This window comes from Zootoca vivipara, chromosome 16 (genome assembly GCF_965207765.1).
Source record: "Zootoca vivipara chromosome 16, rZooViv2.hap1.1, whole genome shotgun sequence".
In the NCBI taxonomy this organism is placed as follows: Eukaryota; Metazoa; Chordata; class Lepidosauria; order Squamata; family Lacertidae; genus Zootoca; species Zootoca vivipara.
In genome coordinates, this window is record NC_142599.1 from 3,397,464 (window position 1) to 3,413,529 (window position 16,066).

The 16,066-nt window shown below is 46.7% G+C and overlaps 1 protein-coding gene across 29 annotated transcripts in view; it reads left to right on the forward strand.

Annotated features, from left to right (window-relative positions):
- The window catches only part of NCOR2 (nuclear receptor corepressor 2), a 361,690-nt gene that overhangs the window by 326,142 nt on the left and 19,482 nt on the right, over window positions 1-16,066 (forward strand). For 12 of the 29 annotated variants that reach the window (XM_060269894.2, XM_060269902.2, XM_060269904.2 and 9 more), the window contains 7 exons: window positions 3,055-3,439; window positions 10,532-10,759; window positions 11,264-11,512; window positions 12,353-12,505; window positions 12,861-13,010; window positions 13,164-13,326; window positions 14,581-15,134. In XM_060269894.2, coding sequence (XP_060125877.2) covers window positions 3,055-3,439; window positions 10,532-10,759; window positions 11,264-11,512; window positions 12,353-12,505; window positions 12,861-13,010; window positions 13,164-13,326; window positions 14,581-15,134 — 1,882 coding nt within the window. The remainder of the gene's footprint in view (window positions 1-3,054; window positions 3,440-10,531; window positions 10,760-11,263; window positions 11,513-12,352; window positions 12,506-12,860; window positions 13,011-13,163; window positions 13,327-14,580; window positions 15,135-16,066) is intronic. The other 17 variants (XM_060269901.2, XM_060269905.2, XM_088659399.1 and 14 more) reach the window with 7 other exon arrangements.

Consider the following 16,066-nt stretch of genomic DNA (forward strand, 5'->3'; position numbering starts at 1 on the left):
GACACAAGTGTCCTTCTCTGCTCAGTTGCTTAGGAGCTCCTGCTATTTGTAACTAGAGGCAGAGATTGGAATTGTCCACTACCTGAAGTTCTGGTCCTGCAAACGAGCCCAGGAGGCAAGGCAGGAAACCAGGCTGGTTGTCTCAGTGCTATGGAGAACTCCTAGTGAGCAGCTTGTTCCAATGAGGGTTGGAGGTGAACTAAGGCCTTCTGGGCCGCTGCCATTATCCCATCTTTCCTATCCCATCTCTTCTGGGAGAACTAGAATCTTGTTTAGGGTCAAGCTGTAATTTTTTGTTTGGACTGTGAATATTTCCATCCTAGGACTTTTGGGTGGATATAAATACTTTAAATAATGAATACATTAACACTCTGGCCCGAGGTTGGGCACTCATTCTGCACTCTTATGACCTTCGGCCTATAGCATTGGACTGGCAAGGTGGTGTGGGAGGCACTAGTTTGCTCAGGCCTAGGGGGAAGTGCCCATGGGGGTCCAGTATTAGGGGCTCTGGTGCTGTGGGATCTACAGTCAGTAGCACTGTAGCTTCTGACTGGGGTTCTGGTCAGTGGTGGACTCCGGGGTCTTGACACCTGCTTTAAAATAGCCACCATTCATCATTGCCTCCAAACAGAGGGTGACAGTTAAAAGAAGCCAGGATAGGAAGCCCCTGATTTATCTCAGCACTGCACCTAAAATTGGGTCATGGACTTGTTCCAAGGCTACAAAGTGAGAGCATGGCCATAGAGTGATTTGAACCCAGGTCTCGCTCTTTAGTTCTCCTAGTTGAGCCTCTGCCACAAGTTTCAAGCAAAATATCCAAGCAGATCCAGATTCATTTAATGATGAGTCAGCTCTTGGCTTGTGTCCCCTGTGTGGGATGATAAAATATTTGGATGGTTTCCATAGCAGCTATGCCGGGCCTCAGTGAGGGCTGTTTACAAATCTGCTTTGTTCCCATGGAGAGATGAGGTGGGTATGTCGATATTCCTTGAGAGTGACTAACCACTTTACCTCATGCCACATTTTTGGGACGTGTGAATTAAACATCCTGCCTCAAATGGTTCCACCTGTTGTTATACAGAGCTGATTGTTTCCCCTTGGGAGAGGCGTCTCATTTCATGACCCAGGAGCACCCTTTTCTCCCAGGCCAGCAGATCTATGGTTTTGCCTAGCAGTCCCTCTTGCCACTCCCTGCCAATGTCCCACCCTAGAGAAAGAATGAAATATATGTCCTCTTTGGAGAGCTTCTCTTCTTAATACTAAGGTTTCTACTTCCTTTATTGGTAGCTAATTGTGAATAAACCTGTTGGTTGGTATAAATCTTTCAGGTGATAAGTGACCACCAGTTGTGAGGTAGAGTGGTGATTTCAAACAGTGTTCTTAGTCATGGATTCCTCACTGAGATCAGTAATAATGGCCAGTTTGACCATCACTTCTGATCTTCCCTTGCAATGTGGAGCTGTAGGAGAAATGTTGAATGTGTTTTTAGGTCCATTCTCAGTTCATATGACATGATCATGGGGCCCAGTGTGCTTGGTCTTTCATCTGCATAAGCAGATGCTCAATACAGATATCACACCAAACCATGGTTTGTGCTCACCATAGTTTTGACCCCAAGCCATGGTTTGAGCTTCCAAATGTATGGGAAAACCAGGGTGTTCCAGTTGCTGTGATAACAGTGTGTTAATTCATGCATCCTGATAATACCAAATTAGTTAGCTCAAACCATGGTTTGTCATTTCAAACATCAAGTCAAAGCAGAGTTTGTTTATTGCAGGTATTCAGTACTTTTTTTCTGGGGGGACGCAGCAGTACGCAGACCCCTAAACATTTTGTGAATCTAGGTTTGGCCTCATTGAGGGGCAGTATTTCAATATGAGTAGGAAAATGAGATACCCCTAAACATTTTTTTAGAAAAAAGCACTGCAGGTATTTATACCTTTAGCCAGAAAGGCTCATCGAGTCACTAACAAAAGCCAGTAATGGGATAGTCCTGGCCCTCAATCAGCCTTTTAAAGCCTTACAGTCTTAAAACAAACAAACAAACAAAACACCTTAGGAGAAGGGAATAGAGGGTTGAACTTCCTTAACCATTGTTTGGTGTGACATATTCTTGTGGTTTGGTTTGCGTAGCCATGGTTTGGTGCAATGAACTTACTGTATAGAACTGCCTTTCTCAACCTTGGATCCCCAGATGTTCTTGAACTACTGCTCCTATCATCACTGGAATTGATGGGAGTTGTAGTTCCAAAAACATCTAGGGACCCAAGGTTGAGAAAGGCTGGGCTAGAAGATGTACCAGAATCCTCTGCAACGTGACAGGTGAATAGGGGTTCCATAGCAATGAAGTTAGAGCGGGAAAGTGTTCCCAGAAAGTGGAAAATTTGAAAACAGATGGGAAAGAGCATCCAAAGGAAGCTGATGCTATTTATTTAAATAATTTTTATTATGCTCTTTAGCCAAAATGGGCTCCCAGATTGCTTTTTTAAAAAAGATAACCCCCGCCCTCAAGCTTACAACCTGACACAAAAAGAAAATGCCTTATTGAAGGAGGAGGAAATAAACAAACTTTGGTACAAGTTCAGAGTTACACTTTCTTCTGATGACCAACTGGGGTGGAAAAGTTCACAGAGAGGAGGCACCGAAAGCTTCTGGTCTTTCCACTGTTGCCAGTGCAGTTGACCCTACATCCGTTCTCTTACCTCCATTGCCAAGGCCTGATGGAATGGCTGCTGCCAGGTGACAACAGCTGGTGGAGAGGGAAGCCTGACTTCTCAGCAGAGCAAATGGCAGCCCTGCATCCCACCCTCTCCCATCCCTCCTCCACTATAACCCTCTGGCCTCAATTTTCATACATACTTGACAGACTGCAAATGGGAATTAACTGACAAAATAAACGAATCCGTGTGCCTCCCCCCCCCCTTTTCATCTGTCGAAGCTAAGCCTAGAATGCCAGCGGCAGCCTCAGAAAGCCATTTGTGACCTTCCGTGCTGCTGTCCTTTTCCTGCCAGCTTGCTGACCTTTCTCTCTTGTCTCCCACCTTGTCCCCCCAGGGTACCCCGCTGAAATATGACAGCAACGCTTCAGCAAGTGCCAAAAAGCATGATGTCCGTTCCATTATTGGAAGCCCGGGGAGGACTTTTCATCCCCTGCATTCCCTGGATGTCATGCAGGACCCAAGGACTCTGGAAAGAGCTTATGGGGAGAGCTTAAAAAGTGCTTACGAGGAGAGTTTGAAAAGCAGGCCCAGCCCAGTGACAAACTCTGGTGGCTCAATCACGAGAGGAGCCCCTGTGATCGTGCCTGAGGCAGGGAAACCTCGCCACAGCCCTCTTGCCTATGAGGACCACCAAGCAGCCCATGGGACGGCTTTCAGCAGCCACTTGCACCGAGGGTCCCCAGTCTCCACGAGGGAGCCAAGCACCAGGCAGCATGAAGGTCAGTGTTGCTGTTTCGCAGGCTGTGGGTGTGACAAATGCTGGTGGTGGATTAGGGGGCTTCTTCAGATTGTACGTTTCAGGCAGGTTGTGAGGCACCGGAACCAGGGACATGCCCAGGGATGAGCTTGTGGGGTACAGACCCCAGACACTCTTTTAAGTGCCCTGAATGTTTCTTGGTTAATATTGAATTCAAGGAGAATTGAACCAGAGGTAATTAGGTTTACTGGGTAGGATATTTGGGGTAATTGAAGGAAAATTCAATCTATCAGGAGTAGGGTTGTTTGGTACATTAATTGGGGTAAATGAATGGAAAAGGAACTGGTTTTTGATCTGCAGTGCGGTGCAAATTAATCGAATAGCTTATCTGGGGTGATTTGGATGAGGAATTAGTTAGCGTACAGCCTTCTGTGGCATTTAAGTCCAGGCATTAAAGCCCAAGTTTCCATGTATACATATTTAATTAGCAGTAGCTCTGGGCAGGATCCAGTATGTTACTGTCCACACCACCATGATAACTTTCAAGAGGAGTGTTGCCCCTCTTGCTGCTGCTTTTTAGCACTGTTTGGCCAGCGAGTGGTCACTGCAGATTCCACCTGCTTTTGAGGAAGCTGTCAGTCCTATTCGAGGAGCCTGTTCTCCTCCCAGAGTTGTATGATCCACTTCTGCAGAAATGGGGAGACTTCATTATGTCAGCCTAATTTTTTCTTCCAAACTTGACCAATGCATTTGAAATAGATTAGCATGGTTATTCTCCCTACGAATACAGCCTTTATGCCTATTAGTGTGTGACACACACCTACCCCTTGCCTTAAGAGAATCAACATATTTGTTAAATGAAGTATCTCGTTCATTTCTAAGAACAGAAGATTCTCTTGGCTGGCCTTTATGTAATGTACACATATGGGAAGCCCTCTGCAAGCAAGATTCCAGGGCAGATTGTAGCTAAGAGGTTTGGAGGATTCCCAGTTTTAAACTTGTTTTAAATTCCGGGCCAGGGGTGTTATTTAGCAAGATTGTAGAATTTGAGGGTGACTTCGAAAGCAAATATGAACTCTTTCTCTGGAAATAATTACTATATTTCTAAAGGTGTATTGATGTGCTGTTTATGCTAGGAATGTGGAACCTGATGTTGTTGGACTCACAACAGTCCCAACCAGCCTGGCCAGCGGTCAGGTGGTGAGGGCTGCAGTCCAGCAACTTCAGGAGGGCCACAGGTTCCCCATCGCTGGCTTATGCAAAGCAGATTAGTGGCATGGATATTTAAATGCCATACCTCAAAAAGCCTTCGCCATTATTTCACACCACATAAATGGCATGTATGGGACACGGGTGGTGCTGTGGGTTAAACTACTGAGCCTAGGGCCAATCAGAAGGCCAGCGGTTTGAATCCCCGCAACGGGGTGAGCTCCCGTTGCTCGGTCTCTGCTGCTGCTGCAGTTTGAAAGCACATCAAAGTGCAAGTAGATAAATACAGCGGGAAGGTAAACGGTATTTCCATGCGCTGCTCTGGTTTGCCAGAAGTGGAAGCTGTACGCCGGCTCCCTTGGCCAGTAAAGCGAGATGAGCACCACAACCCCAGAGTCATCCGCGACTGAACCTAATGGTCAGGGGTGCCTTTACCTTTAGGCCGTATTCATGTGTAGGTTAGTCATATTCTGATTATAAATGAGTTTACCGGGGACAGGAGAGTACTCAGAAATATTTGTGTTGCTGGACCGTCAGGTGTACTGGGTGGGTTTTCTAAAAGATCATACACACAAGGTGGAATTTATCAGGTGTGCCCCCGCCCTATTTAAAATGCATTGGTGGTTTCCACCAACAGCATCCAACTTTTTGAATGAGTCCAGAACAGGAAGCAATACCAGTCTGTGCAGCCCACTCACCATGCCTTGGGGTTGTTTTGCTTCTTGCACACTAAGGGCTTATCCACACTTTCCTTTTGCCCTGCTCTTTCTAGGCACAGGTATGAGCTTAAAAGCATTGTTGTTGTTTGTCCCAGAGTTTTTCCCATGAAAACCCACCCTTTAGCGCTCTGTTAGAGTAAACATCAGAACATCAGTCCAGGCTTACCACAGATTGCCATTTGCTCCAGTTCAACTTTAAAGAACAGGTTTTCGCAGGGAACATTCCAGAGCAAAAAACAAAAAACAAAGATGTTTGGACATGCACAGCTCATGCCTGGAAAGCATGGAGGAAAGGCAAGTGTGGATAAGCCCTAAGTTGTGGTGCAGGAAGTACTGTGGAATTTAGTGCTGAGTCTGTACCAGGCTGCTGGGCAATCCTGCTCCAGACCAGCCACTCTGTGGTATCCTGTTTATCTTGTTCAAGATGCTACTAAAAACAACATTGCCCTGATGGATGACTCTTGTTGGTAAAGGGAGAGGAAGGGAGGGGTACAATCTTCTTGTTTCTTCTCAGTCTCTTGACAACTTTTGATACCATCAACCATGACATCCATTTGGAGCAACTCAAGAGAGTTGGGGGCATCACATTGCAGTGGTTCCACTCCCACCTCCATGATTATTTAGACAGAGTAGCAGTGGGAGATTTCTACTTGACCCTATGGGAACTACTCACTCAAGGATTAATCTTGCTATACAAGGCCACCATGAGATGTCATGAGGTGATTTGGAACAAGGCATCATCAATATACAGATAACACCCTTTCTCTGTTACATCTGGATCCGGTGTTGTTGGTCAGTTACCAGGAGGCAAGTGAATAAATTGAAGCTGAATCCAGACAAGATGGCGGTACTGTGGATTTGGAATTTAGCCTGCCCTTGATGGAGTTGCTTTCCATCTGAAAGAGCAGGCTTAGTAGTTTGGGGGTGCAGTTCAATCTAGCTTTGCCAGTTGAAGCAGAGTTGACTTCAGTGCCTAGGTGTGCCTACTCCCAGCGGCAGCCAGTTTGCTAGCTGTGACCCTTAGTGGATTGGGAAAACCTGGCCGCTGCCAATGAACAAAGTCAAATGAAAAATAAATAAAGCGAGCATTGGTGTGCAACCTATTCTGGGCCTGTTGTAGCTGTGGCCACGATCAGCAATGTGTTTGTATGACTGCAGAACCCAAGCTGTTCTCACACTACAGGCTTTGTTTTAAACTGGTTCAGATAAGAGCAGGTTTGGGAAATGTGCACAGTTCCTTTCAGTCTCAAATAAGCTCTTTTTGCTTTGTTCAGTCCAAAACAGGAGGGCTGGCAAGGGAAGTATTTAAAAGTTGAGGTGCCATCACCAAATGAGAAGGAAAATGTAAAGAGCCTGTCATCATTCCAGCTCCAAGTTGCAAAAATGTTTCCCGCTCTCCAGGACAGGAAAAGGGGGAAGCTGTCAGCCTCATCTGGGCTTTGATTTCACCTTGCATGTTTTTAATTCTTTCCATGGTTGCTGGGTGGGTATGTCTCCCTCCCTCTCTCTCTCTCTCACACACACATTTACACTTTCATTTTCATTTTCACATTAACCAATTGTCTGCTGACAGAATATATAAGGCAAGAGTACATTCAGTGTACGCTTTCCTTAGATGTTTACAGAATCATTCCCCATGCTCCTTTTAAACTTGCTAGATCTTCTAGCTCCACACTTTCTGCCAAAAGAACAAAAGCCAAATCCCAGCCCTCACTGATCTGTGCCACTTCCGCCCTTGGCTTCTCTGTGTCTCCTTTCCCCAAGGCGGATGTAAATGGTTTGCACGTCACCAGTTCAGTCCCTGGTATCTCCAGTTAAAATGAACAGATCAGAGCCTGCCCCAAACCCTGGTGAGCTGCTGTTGATCAAAGAGCTAGGCATGCAATTAGTTTGATCTTGTTAGAAGGCAGTTTTTCTATGGATCTGTGTTGCACTTCATCTCCACTGAAACACAACAAGACTGTTCATAGCTGTCGAGTTTTCCCTTTTCTCGTGAGGAAGCCTACTCAGCATAAGGGAATTTCCCTTTAAAAAAGGGAGAACTTGACAGCTATGCTCCTGTTAAGGAAGGATTTCCCTTTAAGGTGATCCAGTAGGGTTGTGGGGTTGTTGTTGTTCCTGCTGCTGGTGCTATTATTATATTGCTGTTGATTTAGATACCTGTTATCAATATACTTTGAGAAATAAACACTAGGGCACAGCAGCTCCTTTAAATGGCACATTTCTTGATAGCCAACCTGGGTTTGTGACTCACTCAGGTGTTTACTTGGGAGGGAGCCACAGCCAATCCTGGCTCTCTAGTGACTGTCCTGTTAGAATGCATATCTGGCACATTAAATTACACCTGGGGGAAAGGGTGTGAATTGACCCTTTGAATCAGGGTATCGGATGAATAATATATAGCATTCTCGAAAGAGATCTGATAGCCTGGTCACATCCAAGCAATGCCCTAATGTGTGTGAACTGCATTGATGACGAGAACAGATTTGTTTCAGGTGGCGAGCTCAATTAAGTTGTCTACACAGTTTGAAGTAGCTAAGGCAAAATCTATGTTGGGACCATTAGCAAAGGGTCTGAAAATAAAACTCCAGTTATTATAATGCCTTTCTGCAAACCTGTAGTGTGACCACACTTGGAATACTGTGTACAGTTCAGGTTGCTGCAACTTTATTTTGTACAGCTGGAAAAGGTGCAGGAAAGGGTAACCAAAATTATAATAGTACAGGAGCAACTGAGGAAGTGACAGTATTTGGAGATTTTTAGTTTAGAAAAACTGAGTAAAGGAGGGGTTGTTAAAATTCTGCATAGTGTGCAGAAAATGGATTTCTCTTGTAATACTAGAGTTCAGGATCATCCAGTACAGCTGAAAGCTGGGAGAGGTGGATAAGACCATCAATGGCTAGAAGTCACAGTGGTTATGTACTGCCTCCAGAATCCGAGGTGCTGTTCTTCTGAGTAGCAGTTACTGGGGATCAGGAGTGGCAGAAGGCTTGTGGGCTTCCCAGAGGCCATTGGTTGGCCACTGTGAGCACTGAATGCTGGCCTTCAGACTCATCCAGCGGGGTTCTTGTTATGTTTAGTTTAGTTGTATTTAGTTATCAAACTGCCGCAAAGCCAAGGTTTAACAGAATGAATGAAAGGTTAACATCAACAGAAGCTAACAGGTTAAGAAATAGAAAGGGGTGACTTTGGAGTTTGTGTTTGTGGGAATTCTAACTGATTTGGGAGTGCTGTGGATTTAAGTAAAGGAATGTTAAATCCTGCTATACAGAGGCAGGAACTAGTGGTCCATCTGGAGAAAAGTTAAAAAATAAAGAATAAGGATGGTGTTGCTGTTTTCTTTTATCCAAAGCACAAAATGATAGTATTTACAATAGGTTTCAAGTGCTGTGATAACATACCTGTCAGTAGCAGGGGGAAGCGCTTGTTTCTCTTTATTTATTGTTAAATGCAATGAAACTGTTTTACTGCCTTCTGTCTTGAATTTTTAAAACATCTTTATTGAAAGTTTTAAAAGTACATAATTTAACAACAACAACAACAACAACAACAACAACAACATTTATACCAGCCACTCTGGGCAGCTTCCAACAGAAAAATGAAATAAAATAATCTATTAAACATTAAAAGCCTCCCTAAACAGGGCTGCCTTCAGATGTCTTCTAAAGATCTGGTAGCTGTTTTTCTCTTTGACATCTGATGGGAGGGCGTTCCACAGGGTGGGTGCCACCACCGAGAAGGCCCTCTGCCTGGTTCCCTGCAACTTGGCTTCTCGCAACGAGGGAACCACCAGAAGGCCCTCGGTACTGGACCTCAGTGTCTGGGCAGAACGATGGGGGTGGAGACGCTCCTTCAGGTATACTGGACCGAGGCCATTTAGGGCTTTAAAGGTCAGCACCAACACTTTGAACTGTGCTTGGAAACGTACTCGGAGCCAATGTAGATCTTTCAAGACTGGTGTTATGTGGTCTCGGCGGCCGCTCCCAGTCACCAGTCTAGCTGCCGCATTCTGGATTAGTTGTAGTTTCCGGGTCACCTTCAAAGGTAGCCCCACGTAGAGCGCATTGCAGTAGTCTAAGCGGGAGATAACTAGAGCATGCACCACTCTGGCGAGACAGTCTGCGGGCTCAGCCTGCGTACCAGATGGAGCTGATAGACAGCTGCCCTGGACACAGAATTAACCTGCACCTCCATGGACAGCTGTGAGTCCAAAATGACTCCCTGGACACAGAATTAACCTGCGCCTCCATGGACAGCTGTGAGTCCAGAATGACTCCCAGGCTGCGCACCTGGTCCTTCAGGGGAACAGTTACCCTATTCAGGACCAGGGAGTCCCGCACACCTGCCCGCCTCCTGTCCCCCACAAACAGTACTTCTGTCTTGTCAGGATTCAATCTCAATCCGTTAGCCGCCATCCATCCTCCAACCGCCTCCAGACACTCACACAGGACCTTCACTGCTTCTGATTTGAAAGAGAGGTAGAGCTGGGTATCATCCACATACTGATGAACACCCAGCCCAAACCCCCTGATGATCTCTCCCAGCGGCTGCATGTAGATGTTGAAAAGCACGGGGGGGGGGGGAGGACAGAGCCCTGAGGCACCCCACAAGTGAGAGCCCAGGGGTCTGAACACTCATTCCCCACCACCACTTTCTGAACATGGCCTAGGAGGAAGGAGCGGAACCACTGTATAACAGTGCCCCCAGCTCCCAACCCCTCTAGACGTTCCAGAAGGATGTTATGGTCAATGGTGTCAAAAGCCGCTGAGAGATCCAGCAGTGTCTGGAAACAGCTCTCACCTTTGTCCCTAGCCCGCCGGAGATCATCAACCAGTGCGACCAAGGCAGTTTCAGTCCCAGGATGAGACCTGAATCCCCGACTGGAAGGGATCCAAATCTCAACTTCTGATATTGGAGACATCAATAGTTGTTTTTGTGTGTTTTCTAGTCTTGGTAGTTTTATTTTTATGGGGGAGGGGGGAATCCATAACCGTTTCCAGTACCTCTTCTGCTTGTCTCTTTTTTTATATAATTTCATTTTTCATTTTCAACTTTTACAAACATACTAGTAAAAAAAAAAAGTCCAATCTAACTTGGGTAAAGGGAAGTGCTTGTCTCAGAATGGCTTGAGATCTCGAGGGCGTTTCCACAGGGGCTCTTGTAACAAACCATTTTTGCTTTGACAGGGAGCATCGCTGCTGGAAAGCCTGTATCCCAGGACAGAAAGATCACCCCGACACCAAGAGAAATGGCCAGCTCCAAGTCTCCTCATGCTACCCTTGCAGACCACCACCCCCCCATCTCTCCATATGAGCACCTGCTCCGGGGAGTGAGTGGTGTGGACTTGTACAGGGGACACATTCCATTGGCCTTTGACCCAGCAGCTATTCCCAGAGGAATCCCCCTGGAAGCAGGTAAACATGTTTTAGGTTCAGAAAATGGCAGCAATGAAACAATCACCACGGCTGGAATGTGCTGACTTATCTAGGCCAGCATTACACAGCTTAGTCTCTCTGCACAGAGTTGGTTGGGTTAGTTCTTAAGAATCTGGATGCATTGTTTGGTTTAGAACAATTTGACAGATAATGGAAAAGGACAGAAAACATTAGGAGATGTTTGAGGCCATTCACACACAACATGCAGAGGAAAGAAGAATATCTCTGGTTTCACACACCCTGGGATAGTTGCAGCAAGAACTGGGGGGTGGGCAAGGTTCGGGTAAAGAGGAGAAGAGTTTGGACATGGGTGGCAGTGGTGAACTTACAGTGAGAAGCCAAAAATAGAGAGTTGAAGAAGAGATCCAGTAGAGCAGAGATTGCTCCAAGTGCCCTCCAAGTGCTCTTGTATTGAGACAAACTCTGCTGAAGAAAACAGCATGTGAAAACGCTAATATTGTCCCTTGTCTCTGTTCTGTCCAGCAGCCGCTTATTACTTGCCAAGGCACCTCGCTCCTAGCCCTACATACCCCCATCTCTACCCACCATACCTAATCCGCGGTTACCCAGATACAGCTGCCATGGAGAACAGGCAGACCATCATCAACGACTACATCACCTCCCAGCAGATGCACCACAATGCTGCGGCTGCCACTGCAATGGCCCAGAGGGCAGACCTGCTACGTGGCCTGTCTCCGCGAGAGCCCTCGCTAGCCCTCAATTATGCAGCAGGTCCGAAAATATGTTTGGGGTTGTGTGGCAAATTCCGGCAGGTGTCTGTGTTCTTCTGTTGCAACAAAAGCAAGAGAGATACTTGCAGCACTTTGAGAGAACCATGTTTGTTTATAGCATAAGTTTTCATGGGCCAGACTTGGTCAGTTGCTGGACAAAGCCTGCAAAGGCATCTCTCACAATTCACTGGTTAGATTCCAGGTGTCATAGGGCTCTCTGTGTTGTTGAGACTACGAGGAGTTTGTGAACATGGAGCAAGTTACAGGCATAAGGGCCTGGTGAAGGTCTCAATCAGCTGCAACATTTTTTATGTTTCACATGATGCATGCAGATCATGAGGATCCAATGGCGCTTCTTAACTGCACCAGTAATTCTGGTGGTGAAGCTTTTGCATTACCTAGAACTCTTCAGCAACACTTTCCTCAGGCCTGTTGTTTTCCCTGTTCTGCATTGCCAAGTTGCATTAAGTGTAACTGACAAGAGAGAGGTTCTTCACTGTGTTTAGTCTGCCCACTTCTTCGCCTGTCATTCTGAGCAAGCTGCAGGCTGTTTGGGCAGCAGGCCTTGCCCTTCAGGTGATGTAATACCATGTGACATGGACAGAATTTTCTGCTTTCAGAAGATGGATCTCCCTATAAAGTGCAGGAGGCATGGGGCATACGGGAAAGCTGCAAAGTGGTATCCAGTGTCCAGATTAAGGCATCCTTTCACAGCTGACACAGCACAGGCTATAATGTCTTTCAATGCCACAAGAGGTTACTGCTTTTTTGATACTGCACTTCTAGTCCAAGGCATATTGCTTCTCCTAACTGTCTCTCCCCCCACCCGCAATTCTCTTAGCAGGAATAATTGACCTGTCTCAAGTGCCACATTTGCCTGTGCTTGTGCCCCCCACCCCGGGCACTTCTGCCGCCTCCATTGACCGGATCACATACATCCACAGTGCCCCCCAGGCTTTCACTAGCCGACATAGCAGCTCTCCACTCTCCCCAGGTAGGTGATTCTTGATACGTTGCCAAAATTCATTAGGTGCTTCTTTCAGAGCCTAAGTTAACACCCACATGTGTCCTCTCAGCCTAGAAGAACATAAGGGACATGGGAGAGGAGGAAAATAAGAAACAACAACACATGGATATGCCAAGAAAGGGACACAAAGCAAAATTAAGGGGCTAAAATTTCAGTACTTTAAAGTGGGTATGTTGTTTTATGTCTGAGTGTCCTCAGATGTTTCAGGCTGCAGTTTTCTTTGGCTGCTGGGCAGGGGGGGGTGCAGAATAGCTGCTTTAATATTCAGGTCAAAACACCTGCTTTCTGAACATGTTCAGACTGTGTGTTTAATGATTCATAGGAGGCCACACACACCTGACCAAGCAGACAGGACCTTCAGTTTCTGAACGGGAGCAAGAACGAGACCGTGAACGGGAGCGTGAGAAGGAACGCAAGAAGTCGGTCTTAGCAGCCACAACCACTGTTGAGCATGCCCCCATCTGGAGACCAGGTTGGATCACATTCCTTTAGTGACCTCTGGAGGGGGAGCAGTGGGTGGGGTGCCTGGCAGGGACTTGGTTAAGTTCTTTCTTGTTCGACTGGTATTCATTTTGGATTTTCCATATCTAGAGTTTTCACAGTGCTTCTTTGTGTTTTGTGGCAGGCACAGACCAAAGCAGCAGTCGGCCGTCAGCACACTCTCACAATCACAAGCACTCCCCTGTCTCACCCCGCACCCAGGAGAACATCCAGCAACGCCCCAGCGTGTTGCATAACACAAACATGAAGATGATCCCTTCGGAGAACCTTGCCCCCTCAGTTCTGCGGTATGTCAGAGATGCGTTAACGGCCTTCTTCATTCCTGACGTGCTGTGGGCAAGGTTGCTCAGCACATGTTTTTATTATATATTTTATTTTATCTATTAAATTTCTATACTGCCCTTCATCCAAGGATCACAGGTCGATTTACATTTCACATTGCTGATTGGGGCCTTGCAGGGAGGAAATTGCATTGGGTGCAGATCATGTTGCAGAAAGGACGTTTTAGTGTCACGGCTAAGGTAGCATGTGGAGGATGTGGCAGAGGTTTGTAGCATACATTCAGAGTCCACCCTTCAGCCTAAAACGGTCCCCAGGGGAGCATACAACAACAATTTAAAATTCAAATCCTACCTGAAAGCAAGAATAAATACTGTAGAAAAGAACAGGGAAACTACAGAAACAGTGTCAGAATGAAACTTCAGAACAGCAGGAATAATAACACTCAAAGCCTGGCTAAGAAAATAAAAATAAAGCTTCCACGTTCACCTAAAGGCCAGCAGAGAGGAGGTTACGAAGGCCTCTCAAGGGCTGAGCATTCCATAATCAATATGCCACCATTTAAAAAAATAATTTGTGTGGGGAGTGTGGAAGACTTTTCTCCCTCTCCCTTCCAACTAGAACAGGGCTGGGGAGCCGATGGCGCTCCAGGTGTTGTGACTATAACTCCCCACCATCCTGGACCACTGGCCTTACTGCCCAGAGCTGATAGGACTTGGTTGACAACGTCTGGACGGCTTCAAGGTTCAAGAGTCAGGGACAGGTGGGCCTCTCAAGAGGAACAAAAGGAAATTACCTATTTGCATGGGGCTATATCCCAAAGCCAGTGTGGCTCACTGAAACTAATGTGCCTGATATATTCATGTCAATTAACGTCGATGTGTCTACTCTGAGTAAGACTAGCACTAGATACAGCCCATAGCACATAATTAGTTTTTGTACCTTGCTGTCCAAAGAGGTGCTGATTGCTGGTTGGTTAGTTGGCTTTCCAAAAGAGTGAATAAATACATGGAGGACATGAGGCTCTGGCAGGGTCCTGGAGCCCTCCCATCTCCTCCCCAGAGCTGCGAAGGTGCTAACTAGGCTTTGGGAAGGAGGTGGGAGGACTCTAGGACCCTGCCAGAGCCCTCATATCTCCTTCCCAAAGCCTAGTTAGCGCTTGCCCAGTTGTGCGGGGGAACCAGTCGCACTGCCCTAAATCCGCCTCTGCCCCCACCCAAAAAACTTCCCACAGGTCTCTTACTTTGCCTTCTGCTCTTCAGATCCACCTCCTCTTCTGCCACCACCACATCACCAGTTCGCTCCTCGGGATATTCCTCGGTATCATCACTGCGCAGCTCCGTAGGTGGGTTGGACAGCTATACCTCTATGATGGATCCTGCCCACATGCAGAAGGAGGCCTCCAGAGCCCAAGATGTCAAAGCGGAGCGCCCTCAAGCAGACAGCAACCTGTTCTCCTCCAAGCTGCCTGCTGGGGGCGGCTTGGAACAGTCGCCTTCACCTGTTAAAGCCATGGAGCCCAGGCCTTTGTCCTCCTCTGGGCCAGGTCCAACCCACCTGTATAGCAGAGGACAGGGGAAAAGCCACCCTCAGCACCACCCACCCCTGGACCAGTCGCTGCACGCAGTTTCGGCCAGTGATCAGCCCAGTAGAGAAAAGAGTAAAACCTTTTCAGTACAGGAACAGGAGCTCCGAGCACTCGGTAAGACCACCATGACAGCGGCCAGCTTCATAGATGTGATTATCATGCGTCAAATTTCTTGCGATAAGGGGAAGCGAGAGAGAAGCTCGCTAAGTAACGACGCCAATAGCGATGGTAAGAAATTGGAGGGGGAGCGGAGCGGTTCTTCCAAGTTTGTGGCCTTAAAAACACACACAAATACCTTTTTTTTCCCTGAATACCCTTCTCACCCATCAATTTTTTAAATTTGATTTTTGCATTTGTGTTGACGGCCTGTTTTATTTCATGTGGTGTCTCATATGAAGGCTCTTACTCGTGTATTTATTTTCTCCTCCTGCCCATCTACATGCATTCTTGGGTTTTGTTTTGTTTGTTGCTGCTGCTGTTGTGCATATCATTCAGTTCCTGGTACATGGCTGTGATTGTGACGGGCAAAAGGAGGTGGCTGAAGGAAAACATGAGTGAGAGTGTAATGGGCAACAGTACTATATGGTTCATGGATACTTTGGGATGGAGTTTTCTTTTTAGGGGCTTTAATTTATTCTCTGCTCTAAATTCCAAATATGTACATTTTTTGAATAAATTGAATAATTTGCTGTGTTTGTATGGTATATATGGATCATAGCATGTATATTTTGTGTTTGGCATTGGGCAGTAGTGGGGCAGGAATGGGGAGCCTGTGTGCCTCCCGGTGTTGTGGGACTACAGCTGTTACCATTGGTCATGCTGGCTGGGGCAACATCCTGGAGGGGGCCACAGGTTCCCCATTCCTGTCATAGGTTATTGCCAGCATAATTCAGCTGGACACCAGGGGCTGTGACAACCATCCTGCTCCCTGCCTCTGAAAGGTCAGAGTCTATACCAAACAGGTAGCCCACCTAGGAGAAGGAAAACTGATTCTAAACCTCCACTGCCTTGGCAGATATCTCTGGGAGAAGAAAAGGCTAAGGAGTTAACCTTACACAAATCTGGAGTGGAATCCCTAAGGCTGGCACTTTGTGTGCTTTTTTCCGGCAACACCTGCAGCCAAGCTGGTGCCAAATGTATACCTCCGCTTTCCTTTGGAC